General features: G+C 52.5%; 1 protein-coding gene across 5 annotated transcripts; it reads left to right on the top strand.

The window, feature by feature from the left end:
* The first annotated feature begins 10,151 nt into the window (after positions 1 to 10,151).
* On the top strand, positions 10,152 to 14,772 carry NMB (neuromedin B). Of its 5 annotated transcripts, none has more exons than XM_052808592.1 (4): positions 10,152 to 10,333; positions 10,837 to 11,039; positions 12,101 to 12,181; positions 14,491 to 14,772. In XM_052808592.1, exons 1-4 carry the CDS (start codon positions 10,198 to 10,200, stop codon positions 14,536 to 14,538), a joined length of 468 nt encoding a protein of 155 aa, XP_052664552.1. In that variant the 5' UTR covers positions 10,152 to 10,197; the 3' UTR covers positions 14,539 to 14,772. The 5 variants fall into 5 exon arrangements, with proteins under 5 accessions (XP_052664552.1, XP_052664551.1, XP_052664553.1 ...); XM_052808591.1 differs by having other exon boundaries at positions 12,095 to 12,181; XM_052808593.1 differs by having other exon boundaries at positions 12,095 to 12,181; positions 12,343 to 14,772.
* The last annotated feature ends 2,129 nt before the right edge of the window (positions 14,773 to 16,901 follow it).

Here is a 16,901-nt window from a genome sequence, read left to right as displayed (position 1 = left end):
GAGCAGGAAGCGCCTAAAAAGTGCAGGGTCATTGGGGTAAAGGTTGGCATGAAGCCTGCTGCGGGCCAGCTTCAGTGGCTTGCTCTCTTCTGGGTTTGCAGGCAGGTCAAGAACAGAAACAATTGCCCTAAATTAGGGTCTGCGGTGTGAGATTTGGGAATTCATCTTTATGGCCTGTGTTCTGCCTATTTTCAGCTCAGTGTAGCCGAGAACAGTGGTTCTGTGTTTGTTATCTGCAGTCGTGAAACGAGGTGTTGGCTCTAATTAGAGTGAGGATAAATAAGCAGTTAATCCACTCACAGCTCTAACACCCACCACCTCCCACACTGCCTCCCACATCACCTCCCACATCCCTGTAACGTTTTTCCTGCCACAGTGGGAAGAGGGGGTGCTGGGGATGAGCCTGCGCAAACTGGAAACTGAGAATGTGGGGGTAGGATGACAAAGAGTTGTTGCTGGCTCTGTCCCCGCCAGACTTATTCTGCTTTGCTGAGCAGAAAAGCTACAGAGCGTGCAGGATCTCTGGTTCAGCTGGGTGCTAATGCTGAAATGTTTGGCGAGCGCTGCCAGGCTCCTGCAGAGCCAGGGGTTTTGCTGTTGGAACTTGATGTGTCTTTGTTTTTTATTCCGGTTTTATTCTTTTTTTTAAAGGTGAAGCTGTCTGGCCAGCTCCAGCAAAGCCTTTGAGACCTACGGCTTAGGAAAGATGGAGATCTTTGTGTCACAACAGGAATGGGATTTGTTTGTAAAGTATGTGGGTGTTGAAAGGTCTGGTTTATAAAGGAAAAAAAAAAAAAGAAAAAAAATCTGCCAGGGCTAAGATTGCTTCTGTCTCTGTTGTGGTTACAGCCAAACAGAGCAGGTTTTCTGGCAGGCAATTTCATTGCTTAATTACTGTTCAATCACGTCCGCAGTTCAGGACACAGATTCTGTCATGGGCAGGAGCTTTTTCACAGAGCAAAGTGATGCTGGGCTATTTCTGATTGTTGCTAGAATTTTGTTGGGTGACTTTTTTTCATATCAAAGCTAAATGCATAAGCAAAAGCATGATGGATGGGAGGTGAGCTGTGAGGAGTAATGTGCTGAAAGTTGAAGCTCCTTGAGACAAAGGCTGTCTTTGTATGTTCATGATGCTTGAATGCACAGTTGTCGGTTAAACAGTAATAAGCATTACACTGTTTCATCCAGATCTGTCGCTGCATATTGCTTAGCAGGGGTTTCTAGGGCTTGTAAGATGATAGGTTGCATGCTTTCTTTAATGAGACTGGGTCATCTCGTGGTAGTTTTCCTGCCCTTAAAATCAGAACAGATCCACCTTATTTTTTCTGAGGAGAATCTGCAAGATGAAGTCTTGCCCATGCGTGGTTAGAAGACCACTTCTTGCTGGAGAAATGCATGAATGCAAATCCAGCACACAGCTCCCAGAACGGACTAAGCTCGTTGGCCAAGAGGAGAGGAGAGGTGGCTTAGGCAGAGCGTGCCACTTGGGGATGGCTCCTGTGCTGGAGCAAGGGGGTTGCAAAGCAGATGTTTATGTATCCCAGGCTGAAGACCCACACGGTATCAGTGACTCAGTGGCTAAATCGGATGAGGAGTGTCCTGGTTCCAGTCCTCAGACTGCAAGGTGTGCCTGGGTGATGCCAGAAAGGCACAGCCATCGCAGTTCCTGTCAGTGTCAGCAGCTCCTGGTGGTAGTTGATGCATAGTAGGTGACTGATCTGACCATCTCATTGCTGGCTGCTGGGAGAAGAGAAATAGCACCTACGTTGCGTTTTGAGCCAATTGAATAGCTTCCTGCCCCTTTTACCTTCTCCCCTCCATTGCAATACTTCCATCCCCTCATCATCTGCACCCAGGCGCTTCAGCTTGCTCACCCGTCAGGAAGCCACAGGTCTCTGCAGAGCTAGCTCCACCAGCCTGATGCATGTTGGATTCAGAAGGGGCACAATGGCTTTCCTGGCAAATCTGCTTTATTGGATCTACTTAGCCATAATTGCGTGGCTTCACTGCTGGTTGGTAGTCTGCCCAGCCATGAGGAGCCCATCTTCATGGTAGCAGCTTTTCTGCTGCTGTGTGCTCATCCCTGCTTATCCATCAATTTCTGTAAAAAAAACACGAACTCCTTCACACATAGTCCTGCTTCCCTGTGGAGCAGGGCCCACCTGGGTGCTGGGTCCTGCTGGTTGAGCACGTCATATGTTTAAACCTTTTCCTGCTCATGGGGCAATTCATACACATGTTCAACTCCAGCAGGGCCTTTGAATGCTTGATCTAGCAGAGTTCCCTAAACCTTGGGGGAAATCGGATATCTCCACAGAGGACAGTCTAAATAGGGATGGGCTAGAAATGCACCCTCTGTGATCCAGGACAGAGCAGACATGTTCTCTGTCTCTTGCTCCCTCTGCCTGGCTCCTCATCTCTTGAATTTTTTGCTCCTTCTGTTTAATAATTTAAAAACACTTCCCAGAGCTCTCTCTGCCGAGCATCTTAATACCACCTTTCTTTTCCAATCTCTCCTTCCCCTGTAGAAACTAACTTTGCAAGGGTTTCAGTTTCCAGAGAGACAGAAGTAAAAATAATGTGGAGAAAATGAACTTCAATTTAATTTCTCTGAACCTCAATTCACTGAAACTGGGATGTCAAATTTCTGCCATGTAATTCTGGTTGGGACACTTCTGAGCTAGCCCTGGATTTGCCTGCAAGAAAATAAGATTTTGTTCTCTAAGTCGTCTTGCAGAGCAGTTATTTGTACTATGTCCAGCGGGCGTGGATTGAGTGGGAAACCTCAGGGAAAACCACAACTCATTTACAGCTTAAATGAAAATTGAAAGAGAGTTGAAAACAAGATGTGCGAGATTTCAAATTTTATCTTTTATGAACAACAGTTGTTGCCTGTGGACGAATGAATGTAACAGAGGAATTTAATCTTTGTAAACAAGAGACAAATGCATCAAAATAGACCCTCAGGCATATGGCAGGACTTAAAATTTGACCTGGCTTTGAAGAAATGGTGAAGAAGAGGCTGAAACAACCACTACTAAGTTTTATTGGCAGCGGGAGCTCTGTGAAAGAGACAAATAGGGGGATTTGAGGCCTTTGCTCTTTATATTTGGTTTTTATTAGAGCCATTGGTTTGGGGCATGCATTTGCCTGCCCAGGTGGATATTTGCAGGGCCTGGGAGCTCCTGCACTGTGTTTCGGGAGCTCTACAATTTGGAGTCTCTCCCAGGCCAGACTGGCCACCTCGCTGGGAGATGCAATAGTCAATGCCAAGGTATCAAAGCATAATTCAACAGAGAAGAAAAAAAATGGACCTTGTTTTAACCTTGCTTTAAACACTGTGAACCATGGTATTTCCAGATTGGTCTGTTATGTTCATTCATTATTAGCTCAGCGTTAGCAAGGCCCTCTTAGCTGTGCAGTTTTTAGATACATTTATTGTGCATAGTTATGGAAAGGTCTCCTTTCTTTGCCTGGTGAAATCTTGCTTCGTCTTTAGGTACATTTGGAGGATTTGCTAATAGTGCCAGTTTCACAGGTCTGTTACTACTCTTATTAGCCCTACACGGATAAGAGTTGCTCTTTGATAAGGAACAGGGCACCCCAGGCGTCCTGTGCTGCCATCAGCTCCTGGACACCAGCAGCGGAAGAACCTGCAGAAGAGATCAGTGACCGAGAAGATAGCAATGGACCCCCAGGCCTGGGTGGAGCTGCCCACAGGCTCTGAAGGGATGCAAACCTGAAAGCGTTGACCTTTTTGCTGGGGTGAGCACCCGTTCTGTCAAGCCCACCATGGCACCAAGGGACAGAGTGGTGGCTGAGGTGGAGATGCAGGGATCTGTAGGCTATAAACCAGATCTGTGGACTGGAAAGGAGTAGGGCTGCTTTAAAGAGTAGAGTTGGAGCTTGCTGAAGGAGTTAGGAGATGTATGGGCAAGGTGAGCCCACTGGGATCATCCACCTGGATTTCCCAAAGGTATTTGGCAAGGTCCCTCAGCAAAGGCTCCTAAAGGAAGGAATCAGCCCTGGAATAGGAGGTGAGGTCCTTACAGGGAGAAATCATTTGCTAAAAGGTAAGGAAAAAAAGTAGGAGGCAACAATCTCTGTAGCAGAAAACACCAGGGAGCTGTGCAGGGACTGCCTTCAGCGTATTCAAAAATGATCAGCAAAAGCAGGCAAGTACTGAAGCTTGCTGCTGATACAAAGGATTGAGTGGATGAAGGCAAACTGTGGAAAGAGACTGGGCAATAAAAAAGATGAAATTCAAATGTACATAAATATAAAATGGTGCACAGGGGGGAAAAACAATTTTAACTCTATTTATAAAACAACGGGTTCTGAGTTAAGTGTTACCATCTGGAACGTCGGGGTCGTAACAGATTGTGCTATGAAAATGTCAGTTCAGTGGTCAGTAGCCATCGAGAAAATAAATTGTGTGCAAGAATTACTAGGGGAAAACAGAGAGCAAAACAGACAATCACTGTTTCCTCCAACTGGAGGCCTTGGGGAAACCAATGGTGCAAGCTAAGGATCCCTGGAGCTTTGAGGCTGCTTTGGGTGAGAAGGGACCGTTCCTGGAGGGCGTGGATCTGTGCATGGCTGTGGAGCCGTGGCTGCAGGCTGCTCTCACCCAGCCCCAGAGGGTTAATCCCACCAGGAGAGGGGACGGGGTTAGCTCTGTGCAGATGCATGCTCTGCCTCAAGGACATAACCATCTATCAGAAGCCTGGCATTTGCTGAGTCACCTCTGTCCTTCCCTGGCTCCATTGCGAGGCCCTTGCAGGAAGCTGGTGGCTGACGGGCCAATCTCCTGCACCACCAGTGGAAGTTGGTGCAATGACCTTTGCCGGCAAAATCAATTTCTAAAATAGAATTTGTAATGCCTTTTTTGATATATAAGCTGGGAAGATTCCTTTGGTGGCTGTAGCAGTTGTGAAAGTGAACCTCTGCTGAGCTGGAGAGAGCAAGCAGTGGAGGAGCGCTGCAGTGACAATTCCTGCCCTGAATGCTGGAGGTCTCAGCAGGTTCCAGACCAAAGCTGTCACATCAGCAGGCCCCAGCCTCCTCTGCTACTGAGTGCTGGCTCCCCCGCTGCTTGGCAGATGGGTGTGCAGGTGCTGGGAGGCCCAGCTCTGCGCGCCAAAGTTGGAGGAAGGCAGAGGCTGAAAATCTGTCACAAACCCTGCCAGGCTAGTGACTGGGGACTGGAGTTCAGGTTATGGTGCCTCTCCCAGGCAGGTCCCGGATGCCAGTTAGTTTTCCCAAATTAGGAACAACATCACCTCTTTGTGAAGAAGATATAAAAAAATCCAGAGAAAACCTGGTCTCCATTTGTAACCAAGGCCACTTCTGTTGCAGCCACCTCTCAAGGCTGCGTTTGTTCAGGCTCAGGGTGACAAGGGAGGGGGCAGCTCTCTTGCCTTCCCAGGAATGGAGGAATTTGGCAGCAGTGTGATCAGCCCACTCTGGCCCCATATGACCGAGTTGCAGCCCTTATTCCCAGGTGCAGTAAAACACCCTCTGGATGGACCCTGCTTGTGAAGCACCCATGCCTGCCCAGGGGCTGCTCAGCACCCATGCCACGTTCATCGGAAAACTCACATGGCTGTAATTATGCCACTGAAGAGGGTGAGCTGTGCAGAGCCTCCTGCTCAGGATCTGTCTGTTGGTGTCTGGGGCTAGTTTTTAACGAGACTGCTGCAGAGTATGAAATCAGTGTTCTCAAAGCCCTGCCTGGATTACAGCTGTGCAGTTTCCTTTAGCACCGACGCTGCTGCTCAGTGAGCGGTGAGCTTGGGTCCCTTTCACGAGTTGTTTTCCATAAAAACCCCACTGGCTGCCCTGAATCGTTCTCCCACTTCCAGCCTCCACCAAGTCCCTGAGCAGCTATTCCATTGCCCTTCCCAGGCTTGAAATGAGGGTTATGGGCTCTGATCTCCCACACATGCCCCATCTGGCCAAACCTCGGTACTCAGCAATTAATCCAGTGTCCCCTCAGTTTCCAAGCATTTATAATGATACTGCAAGAGGGCAGGAACTCCCTGATTTCCTTTTCCCAGCCTTTCCCAAGCCTGTCTTGCAGTCCCTCATCAGTACCACTGGGATCAGAAATACCTGTTCCTCCTCTATTCCTCCTTCCACCCTGACCGAGGTAACTCGTGCAGCCTGCAGCCACCAGCTGAAAAAGAGGAAAGATGTGTGTCAGTTTGGTTGTGTATCTAGTTAAAATCAGATCAGCACAAAAGTCTTAGCCCTGTTTGAAATGCTGTACTGGTTCCTGCTGCTGGTCCCCTGTCCCTGGGGGCTGCCTGCCCCTCTCCAGTCCATCTCCAAGGAGCACTGTGCTGCCCTGAAGGAGCAGGACTTAACCCCGTCACGCTTTGATAGGTGCTGTAATTGCCCGGGGCTCTTTTCTCTGTCTTCTCTGTAATTGGTGTCACTTTATCCCTGGCTTCATCCTCTGTAATCCTACAGGTAACTCCTCATCTCGCTCTTCCCCGCCTCTCACTGCTGGTGTGCAGGGACACAGCAGCTATAGCAAGCACCAGGACAGACCGAGTCCTGCTGGGCCTCCAGGGAGAGTTTGGACCCCGACACAGGGAGGGGTTCCCCCGCCAGCACGCTGCAGCTGCCTGAGTGAAGCCCTGGCATTTCTGGGAGAAAAGCAGCAGACAAGTTGTGTGCTTGTGAAGTGGAGCCAGCAGCTCCAAAGCACCCACAGAGGAATGCAGCTCAGCTTTCCAGATAACACCCTTCCCCAGCGTGAGGAGAAACCCAACTCATCTGTGCCAGCTCTGGGCCCTCTCTGAACCTCAAAACCTCCTCCTCCTGCCCTGACTACATCCCAAGCCTTCTCCAGGCACCCCAAATTTCCAGCGCTTTTGCCACTGTGAGTGAATTTAAAACTGTTTTGAAAAAAAGGCTTGAGATCATGTCAGTCCATTTCAAGCCATGTTTTATTAGTATGTAGTGACAGTGCAGGACATTGGAGGAGGGACACGGGCTGCAAGAGGAAATTAAAAAGTGTGTATGTGTGTGTGCGCGTGCATGTGTGCAGCTGGAGAACCAGCTGCCCTGCAAATTACTCCTGCCTTCTCCAGAAGGTAGTGGTGCAGATGGGGCAGTGCAGATCAGCCTTGGTGTTCCCCCTCTCACACCCTGACCAAGGTAATGCGTGCAGCCTGCAGCTGCCAGCTGAAAAAGAGAAAAGCTCTGTGTCAGTTCTGGTTCTGTGTCTAGTTCAAAATCAGATCAGGGTGGGATTATGGGCATCATCCCAGGCAGCACAATCAAACTCTAGTGAAACCTTCCCCCAAGGCTTGTGGCGACTGACAGGGGACATCAGAGCCAAAGTGGTGGTCACAGCCACGTCTCTCAGCTGACTCGATGGAGGAGATGAAGCTGCCACGATGCAAGCATGAGGGTCAGGGCCACGGTGCTGCAAATGCCCATCTGTGGTGGGCATCGTATTCATACACCCCACGCAGTGCGTGGGGAGCACCCAAAAGGGCCATCTCCTCAAAAGGCGAGCAGAGACGTGGGCCCAGCACTGCCCTGCTCAGCAATACTCCTGCTGAACATAGGCAGGGAAGGAACGTGGTGAGAAAGTGGAGCGAGGTTCCCCGTTGCAGCCCAGGCCTTTCAGCACACATAGATACAAGGCTAGTGGAGGCAGCCACCTCCCTGATGGGTGGTGGACCAACTAGAAGGCAATATCTCCCAGTCGGCCATGCCCGTCATCATGGCACAACTCCCAGATGGTAAGGGAGCACATGCTGACCAGCCAGCTGGCCACCCAAGGGGACGCGCACACAGTTTGGAAGGATGCATGTCTAACGCAGGGGTACTTTTTACTTTTTTTCCTCCCGTCATTAGAACTGCATTTGCAGTTCAGACTGTAACCCCCTGCTGTTGAAGAGAAGCAAATCTCCTCTAGTCCTTTTCATTTAAACAGCATTAAATGCTGACGAGGGCATTGCTAATAAATCCTCCCTGTGACAGTTCCCAGGAGAACTGGGTCGTCTCAGGCACTCCTCCCCCACCAACCAGCACCTCCTTGTAAAATTATGGAGCTGTAAATTTGGCAGAAGCTGTCAGGGCCCTGAGGAGGTGAGGCCTTAATGGGTCTCACCTGGGACCTCCACCCTCATGGGCCCAGGAACCCATTTAAGCTCAGCCCTGGGCCTTTAATCTCTCATTGATCTACGTTGTAGGAGCATTGGTCTTCAGCTCAGCATTGCCTGGCTATGGACTGACTTGACCTGATCTCAGACCTGCCTCATCGCTATGGACTTGTCTGGACTGTGTCTGACCCTGGTTACCCCCACCAGACCTCATCCTGACCTGCAGCTTGGCCTGGGACCTGTCTCATCACCATGAACATGCTTGATGATCTGGACTCTCTCTGAACTTGGTGACCATCGCTGAGTCTGCTCTGCTTGCCTCTCAGGTACTGTGGCTGTTGAGAGAGCTGTGTTGCTGGCCACCTGATCCTGGTCAGCCCCCAACCCTTCAGACCTTCTGCTTCCTGATAGTGGTCTGGGTATACAACACAAAATGGAGACAATGCAAAGCCCAGCATGCTAGGTGAGATTTCTGAGCATTCATGCTCATCTTGTCTTTACCATTTCAGATGCATTTCCTGCAGCAGTCCAGCCCCTGAGAGCACCCCTGTATAAATGTGGAACCTGGAGGAGCCTGAACACCCCTGTAGGCTGCAGGCAGGTGACAAGAAGAAACAGACCACAACCTGTGTCTTGGGGCCCTCTGATGAAATGCTTCCAATTTTACATGGACTTCACATCACTTGAGCCCTGCGCATAAACAGTCCATGTCTCAGGCCCCCACTATCTCTGTCCCTGGCATGGCTGGGCACAGGTCCATCCATGCTGTTGCTGGGCGTGCATAGCTCCATCCCATTAATGGAAGAGGAGGAAGTGATGGTGAATGTGATAACCAGTGGCAGGTTTGGGGGTAGTGATCAGGAAACAGTGGTCTGCAAGATAGTGAAGGGAAAGGAAAAGGTGAGCAGTGATATGCAGACTCTGGTCTTCACCCTCTACAGGCAGTTGGTAAGTGGGGTCCTGTGGGAGGCAGCTCTGAAGAGTAGAGGAGCTCAGCAGAGCTGGCAGGTCTTTAAGGACAAGATCTTCCAAGTCCATCCCAATAATCAGGTACACAAGTAGATGTACTGGGAGATGGGTTTGGCTAAACTGGGAATGAAACTCATGACTGAGCTCCGGTGTGAAGGAGGTGGAAGCATGGACAGGTCATGAAGGAGAAATCTGGAAGCGTTACCTGGGCTTGTAGGAACAATATTAGGAAAGCCAAAGCTCAGTTTGTTGCGATGCGTGAGGAACATCAGCTCTTCTATAACTATAGTTACAGAAGTATATAACTATATTATAGAAGTACTACTTTAGTTATAGAAGAGCTGATGTTCCTCACGTATCTCAACAAACTCCTTTAGTTGTAGAAGGCTGAAGAAGGAAGGCGTTCACAGAGGCACCACTGCAAATGGTCGTGGACATGGACAAAGCTGAGGTACTCCAGGCCGCCTTTGCCTTGGTCTTCGCCAGCAAGGTCTCCCAGGCCGTGTCCCTGGAGGCAGGATTCTAAGAGAATAACCAGCGGTGGATGAGGGTCATGGTGGTTATTGCTTGGAGAGCTTGGCCCATAAAGATCTGGGAGCCCAGAGAGGCTGCGTCCGAGGGTGCTGAGAGCTGGCCACGGGTTCTGCCCGATGTCCTCGCAAGGCCACTTGTAGCATCACGGCGCACGTTCCCGGGCAGACAGAGAAGCAGGAGGTGGTGGGGTTAGGCAGCCCGGGCCGAGAAGGGGTAGATCCACCCCGACCAACTCCCGCGACGGGACCGTGGGATTTGCGGGCGAGGGCAGAGCGCCGACGCCATTCACCTCAGAGGCAGATCTGGCAGCACCTCCCGGCAGTGGGATGAGAGGGTTCGGGACAGAGGGGGCGAGGACCCCGTGGGGCTCCGAGGGCGGCGACCCCCCGGCCGCGGGCAGCGGGCGGCGCCAAACCCTCTCCCTCAGGGGGAGCGGGGCGGGCTGAGGCACGCCCGAGGCAGGGCGGGAAGCCCAACGGCTGCCGGGGGGCGGGGCGTGCGGCGGCCCCGCCCCCCCGCGGAGTATAAGGCGGGGCGGCGGCGGGCGGGAGCGGGTCCCGCCGGGGCGGCCATGGCGGCGCTGCGCTGCCTCCTGCTGCTCCTGTGCGGCGCCGCGCTGGGGCCCGCCGTCCACCTCGACTTCGCCGAGCACCGCAGCCAGGCGGCCAAGATCAAGGTCAACCCCCGCGGCAACCTCTGGGCCACAGGTACCGGGGAGGGGACGGGACGGGACGGGGGACGCGGACACGCGTGTCGTGGAGCAGCTGTGGGACGGCGGGCTGTGCGGGGCACGGCACGGCTCGGCTCGGCTCGGCTCCCCACGGGCCGCCCTCGGTACCCCGCGGGGCGGAGGGGAATGCTGAGAGGCTTGGGCTCGGCAGGACCCGTGGCGGGCAGGAGAAGACCCGGGCAGGGACGAGGCCACCTCCTCCCACATCTCCCGGTGACAGGTCCGGCACCGCTTTAACCCCAGGGACCCCGTCAGCAGGAGGGGGAAGTTCCCCCAAAGTCCCGTGCGGAACGAGGGCTTGGGATTTCTGGGTTTCTCCTTGTTTTCCTGTACTTGGCTAATTTAGGCATTAGGTTCGCTCGGTGCTTCTCGTTGACTCGCGCTGGCGTGAAGCAGCAGATGACAGCTTAGCCAGAGCTCCTGCCTCTCTCTCCCCCCAGGCGCTTGTGCGGGCGGACACACAAGTGCGTTGTATTGCAGGTCACTTCATGGGGAAGAAGAGCGTCACGGGCTCCCCACGCCTGGAGTCGCCGGAGGAGCCTGCAGTGCCCATGGTCTTCGGTCCCTCTCTCAGAGCCTTGCTGGAGGACATGATGGAACTGCTTACCCGTGAGCTCCTGAAAATCCTCTTGCAAGAGAGACTTTTGGATGAGAACCAAGGAAAATATGACCTCGCTGACCAGGTGAATATTGATTAAGATGGATAGAGATGCTCAGAGCAGGGAGGTGGTGGAGATGTTAATCTGCAACAGCCAGCCTTGCTGGAGTTGGGAGCATCTGCACAGCTGCTGGAGGTGTATTCCCCACCTCTCTGCTCCTGTTAACCCTCCTTAAACCACTTCGTAAGACCAGCCACAAAGGGGCAGAGGAGAAGTCTCCCTAAGCTTGTGTCTAGCTGGGCAGTGGCTAATAGTCCCAAATGCTTGGGAAGGGTGTGAGGATGAGCAAGGTGTGCTGTGGTGGAACTGTGGCAGTGGTGATCTCCAGTCCAGGGGCTGTTAAGCATCTGGGTCTTCCTCGGCCAGATGCGGAAGGGGATGGCTGGCCACTGTGGCTGCCGTGAAGAAATGTCCCCTTTTCCAGCCACTGCAGGAATAGGGAAATCCTTTCTCCCCTCTATTTCTGTAGAGAGAGGCCAGGAGGGACACAGCTCTGTATGTGAAGGGAAAGGAGTCTGTCCTGCAAAGAGGTCTTGGGCTTCTAATGCCCTCATCCTGGGTCTGTGTCTCTGTGGTCAGGATCCCTCATTACTGAGGGGCACATAGCTTTGCTAGCTTGCCTTGCAGAAGGGAGGTGTGCGTTAGTCGTACTGCTGCACAGCGGGTCTCGGGGAGCAGGCAGGAGCTCCAGTAGTCCCGCTGTGCATCAGCAGATCCTCAGCGTCCTCAGTGTGGCTTTTGCCTCAGAGCTCACCCAACTCCTAGTGGAAAACCTGCCCCTGGGAGCAAGGCACACGCACACATCCTCACGCAGGATGTGGAGACGGAATTGCTCGGTCCGTGTGGCTCTGCTTGTCTGTTGCCTCATGCATGCTTCCCTGGTGTCTTGCCCTTTCTAGTCACTGCAGGAGGTAGCTGAGAGCCTAGAAGGGATGAAATCCTCTTAGGTGAGTCCTACATGTACTGTCCCAGTGAGCTGCTGTACTTGAGGAGCTATCCAGTAACACTGCACACAGGTAAAGCTACTTCTGTTATCCAGGTTTAGGCAGTGCTTGCTCCTATTTGCTTTTTTGGGGAAGGCACAGGTGGAGCAGAGTTGCAGGGATGTGAGCCTGAGTGGCACTGATTGTTCAAGCGCCGCCTTGACTCAGTTTCAGCAGACTAAGGTAAGTTGAGGCTTTCCTAGAGAGCTGGTCCCATCGGGATAGAGGGCTTTCCACCGTGAAGCCACCTGGGTATGGCTAAGGACACCAGACCACTCTCCTCCCCTTAAGATGCTGTGTTCTGTGACCGCTGCACTGCTGCAGCTTTTGCTTCTTGGATGCAGCTGAAAGGGAGGAGAGGGCTGTGAAGGTCCTGGACCCTTCTCCATCCTCCCTGGGGAGCCTTTGAGGAGGAGGGTATTTGCTGCATTAACTGCCTGAGATGATGGGAGAGGTGGTGGATGTGCTGCCCTGCCTCATCCGCTAAGATGTTCATGAGCGTGTGGTGTGAGTTTGATAAAAGTGATCCTTGTGGCTCTCCTCTGTGTAAGTAAGTTGCATGGTCACTGCTCGCGCTGCAGATGTGCCTGGGCAGAGGCTGCCCTAAGTGCTGGTGCTGTGTCTTAGGCTGCCAGCTGGGTGCCGGTGCCCTGCCAGCCCCGTTGGTGCTCATTGCCGGTGCTCAAAGGCAGGTCCTGGCCAGGGGTAGCACCCAGCACTGGACATCGGCCTTTGGCACCTGTGTGCTGGGTGCCAAAGCTCTGCTGCTGGAGGATGTTTTGGCTCATGGTCAAGCAGATGCTGGCCAGCTGCCTGCCTCACTGCCCCGATGCCTCTCTGGTGGGAGGTGGGATGCCCTGCAGCTGTGTGGCATCCCAGCTTGGGTGCCTGATGTGCAGCTGGCTCCTACCCCTCACCTTCTCCTCCCAAAGCCTCTTGACTCTCCTTTGCTAGTGCCCTGGTGCGCCAGCCATCCTCTCCTTGGCAGCGGAGACCTTGCTGGGTGGTAGGTCTGGTTCTGCCCTTCAGGCACCTCTGAGCACCTCACTAGACTCAACTCCTGCCTTCCTGCTCCTTTCTTCGCAACCCGACCCCCAGGCTGTCCTTGCCTCTGAGCTGCCGGTTGATATTACAGGACTACTTCTCCCTGGTGCCTTTGAGTGCTGTCTGTGTTATACTTTTCTGTGGGACCTTATTTTTTCTTGCTCTTGTGGGTGACACGGTGCCAATGCAAATTTCTGCCACCCTGGCAGCTTTCTCCCTCGGAGTGACTTGTTGGACAGCTGGGGCCAGGACTCAGCCTGTGCTTGAACTGATCTGTGTGCTGTGTTCGTCACCTGCCTAACAAGCTGTTTAATAGCTCTGCTCCGTGAAACTCTCTATCCTCCCCCTGCGCAGGTTCTGTCACTTCCATCTTAACTCAGTTTAGAAAATCAAAGAATGCTTCTCCCTTCCTTGCGAGCCCCCAGTCAGCAAGGCAGGAATTAACATGCTCTGTAAGTGTTGCTCTCCTCCAGCACGTGCTGTGCTTTGTGGCAGGATAAGTATCGAGGGAACTTTTTTATTGAAAAACCCAATGGGCTTTTCCTTTTCTGAGGGTGTCACTGATCACTCCCGAACGTGTTCTTCCTTTCTGTGGGGCCCCTCTAAGCATTAAATAAATCCCAGGGCTTAGTCCTTTTGCTTGCTGTCCCTTCACGTGGGTTAGTCCTGCCTGCTGCTGTTGGGTTTTGTCTCAAGATGTTTCCCATCCCTTTGCAAAGCAAGAGCCCGTGTGCTGCTCCATGCTTGCGATGGCTGAAGTTGCGCAGAGCAGAAGGGGCTTGCAAACAGATTTCTCTTTTGTCTTTTTAACCACATGTGGCAGGCAGGGCTTGGCTTTCAGCACGCTGGGGCTTCACAGTGCCACCCTGTTTCTGTGTGTGACAAGGGTTTAGCTGGCAGAGGAGGATTGTCCCTATCCCTTGTCATCTTCTTGGGTGTGTGGCAGTGTTTCTCTAGGAGACAGACAGGGTGCGACCATGTACATGGAGTGGAATGGCTCCAGGGGTGTGGGGAGAGCATGAAGGCATATGCTGCCCTGCATAGCTCTGGGAACTCTAGGCAGTATGCAATCCCACGAAATCCCTCTGTAACTCTTCCCTGCTGTGTTTTGTGTCTCTCTTTGCCTTCTCACGTAGCTCTCTGCTGAATTGGGCCCTGAGGCTGCTCTTGTTCCTGAAGCCCAACCGAGTGGCTGCCATCTCAGTGGGCTGGTGAAGTTTGCCTCTGATGTCTGTCATCTGTGGTCCAGCTGTTGGAGCACAGGATGAGAGGCAGGAGCCAGTCTCCTGGCTCTTTCCTTTTCATGTGCCATCCCAAACCACCCCTGAAAGTGCCATCATGGTCCAGCATGGGACATTTGTCTGATCTGCCTTGTGGTACCCAGCAGGTGATGTTTGTGGAGGCTGCGTATGGGACCCAGTGTCTCACTGTTGTGCCTTTTGTTTTAGGAGACAGGGCTTTTAACAAAGGTGCTGGAGAAGTATTTTTCAAACTGAAGAAGCACAGCCATGGAGGATGAGGTCTGCAGGCTCGGCCATGCATGGCAAACGGAGAGCATCGTCCTTGTGGGTTACTGTAGCAACATCACTTTTATTTATTCTTTCTGTAATATTGTTAATAGTGATTGCTTGTATGAAAAGCAGAGCGTCCCTGTATATTTCCTGTATGTTTTCTGCTTCCTTGATGTCTGATGTGCCCCTGTGAATAAAACTGGCTCTTTGCACGGACTAGCTCAGACTTTTCTGTGAGGATGGGAAAGCAGACCCCCAGGGCTTCTGCAGGAAGAATGGGGAGTGGGAGCAGCTTGGTGGGGGATGGAGGGAAGCTCCTGGCTCTCAGCAGCTGGGAGGGGATTGGATTCAGTCCCTGCAGCCTCTGCTCACTGAAGGAGACCCAAACTGCTGCATGACAAAATTACAAGCTTGGATGAGCTGATTGCACCACTCACTACTGGAGCAGCTTTATAACCCTCTTTGCTGGAGAGATTATCAGCAAAACCTCCTGAAAACAAAAAGCCTCTTGCTCGTGGCATTGCTGGGATTTCTGGTTTAAGCAGTGTCTCTGCCTTGTGGGACCCCAGGGTTTACTACAGGCTCATTGGCCTTGGCTGGACCTTCTTCTGCTGTCCCTCATGTGCAGATGCTGACCATTAAACACTGAGCCTGTTTATGTGCCTGCTTTGGGATGATTGCTTGGCGTACCTTCACCTTGTGCACATAGTTAAGCGCTCACGTGGGCAGAGGTACAGCCCTGGGCTCCTCCATTGCGCAGGGCAGCTGTAGAAGGGCACAAAAGGGGGCTGCCCAAAATGGGTGATGGAGCACAGCCCAATGAGCAGGCTCTGGTTCTGCACCTTCTGAAAGTGCTGCTCATAGATAGAACCTATGTCCCCCAGCCACCCCTGGGGCTGTCCCTAGGCAGAGCTAAACCTGGCAGCAGATTCCAGAGTGATGCTGTAAATGAAACCATAAGCTTTTCCCCTCCATGCTTCTGATGCTAAATTCAACCTGAACCTTTGAGCTCCTGGAGGGAGGAGAGCCCTTCTCCCAAGAGCAACAGGAGCCAAGAGCCATGTCATGCCAAGCCAAGAGACAATCCAGCATCTGAACATTCTGATGACCAGTAGAGGGGAGAAAGCCATGGCAGCAGACCTTCTCACCTTGCTCCCTATCACTTCAAGGATGGCTTGAAGCCCAGATGACATTTATGAATGTACTGCTCCCACAGGAACTTACTCATGTGCAAAGGAAAAGCAGTGGCAGCCCTAAACCCTTTTCTGAGGAGTTGCAGGAGGGAATATCTGGTCTCCATCCCAGGGCAGATGTGGGGCATGCATGCAGATGCCCTGGCCCACTTGCATTATGGCACAGCGCCGGCTCCTGCCCAGCCCCAGGCCTGGAGTTGCTTCTCAGGAGATGGCACGGTGCTGCAAACCCACTGCCGATGTCACAGGATGTCCCAAGCCAGGTGAGAGCTGAAGCCACCGGTGTAGGGGACAGCTGGGGACATCATGAGATCCCCAGGTCCTGCTTGGTGCAGGCTGGCAACTCTGGAAGGTGAAAAAGAGATAGGTATTGCAGAAATGCGTGATGTGATCACCATTCCTTCTCTGAGCTTATCCTTGGGGTGCAGGTCATGTTTGTGGGCACAACCAGCTTTCACACTGCTCCTGTTTGCAAAAAAAATGAGTCTGCAGGTTATTTGCAGAGTTGCCTGTCTGCCCAACTGCTCGCCTGTCGCCCGTCTTGTCCCCTGTATGCCATCCTGGGTTTGCTGGCAGCAATTGCCCAGGTGTTGCCAGCTGGGAATGATGTGTTTCAGTAATAGAGACCCAGCATCCCCCTTGCAGCAAACACAAAACCCATGCACTTGCCTCCAAAGCTTACAGATCTTAGACCAATAAATGAGCATTTGTTTTCCACTTACAGCCCAGCTTTTGAGCCTTCGGAGTTGGCGTTTTCTCCGCTATTCAAAGGTTGGGTTTGGTGGGTAAAAACCAAACATCCTACAACTAGTTTGCCCCAAACATTGCCTTCAAAACCTGGTGCTCCCATCAAATGCCCCAATGCTAGAGCCTGTCATCCTTCAGGAGAGCGGGACCAAGCTAGGAGGGATTTTTCCAGGAGGCAGGTTATGATGGTTCAGATCATGCCATGCCTCCCCTGCCTCACTGGACCAGTTGCATGGCTGCAGCCCCTGGAGAGAGCATCCCCTTGCTACTGCTTGGAGCCCTCCCAAGTTCTCCAATCTGCTGGTGAACCACCCACCTGTAGTGGCACAGCAACCTCTATTCCCTTCTTGTGTCCTTCACGGTCTCCTACCCACCAGCTTTGCTCAAGAGGTGTCCCACTGTCCTTCT

Source organism: Harpia harpyja, chromosome 14, assembly GCF_026419915.1.
Source record: "Harpia harpyja isolate bHarHar1 chromosome 14, bHarHar1 primary haplotype, whole genome shotgun sequence".
NCBI lineage: Eukaryota > Metazoa > Chordata > Aves > Accipitriformes > Accipitridae > Harpia > Harpia harpyja.
The sequence above is the reverse complement of the archived record's forward strand: the minus strand, read 5'-3'. Positions and strand labels throughout refer to the sequence as shown.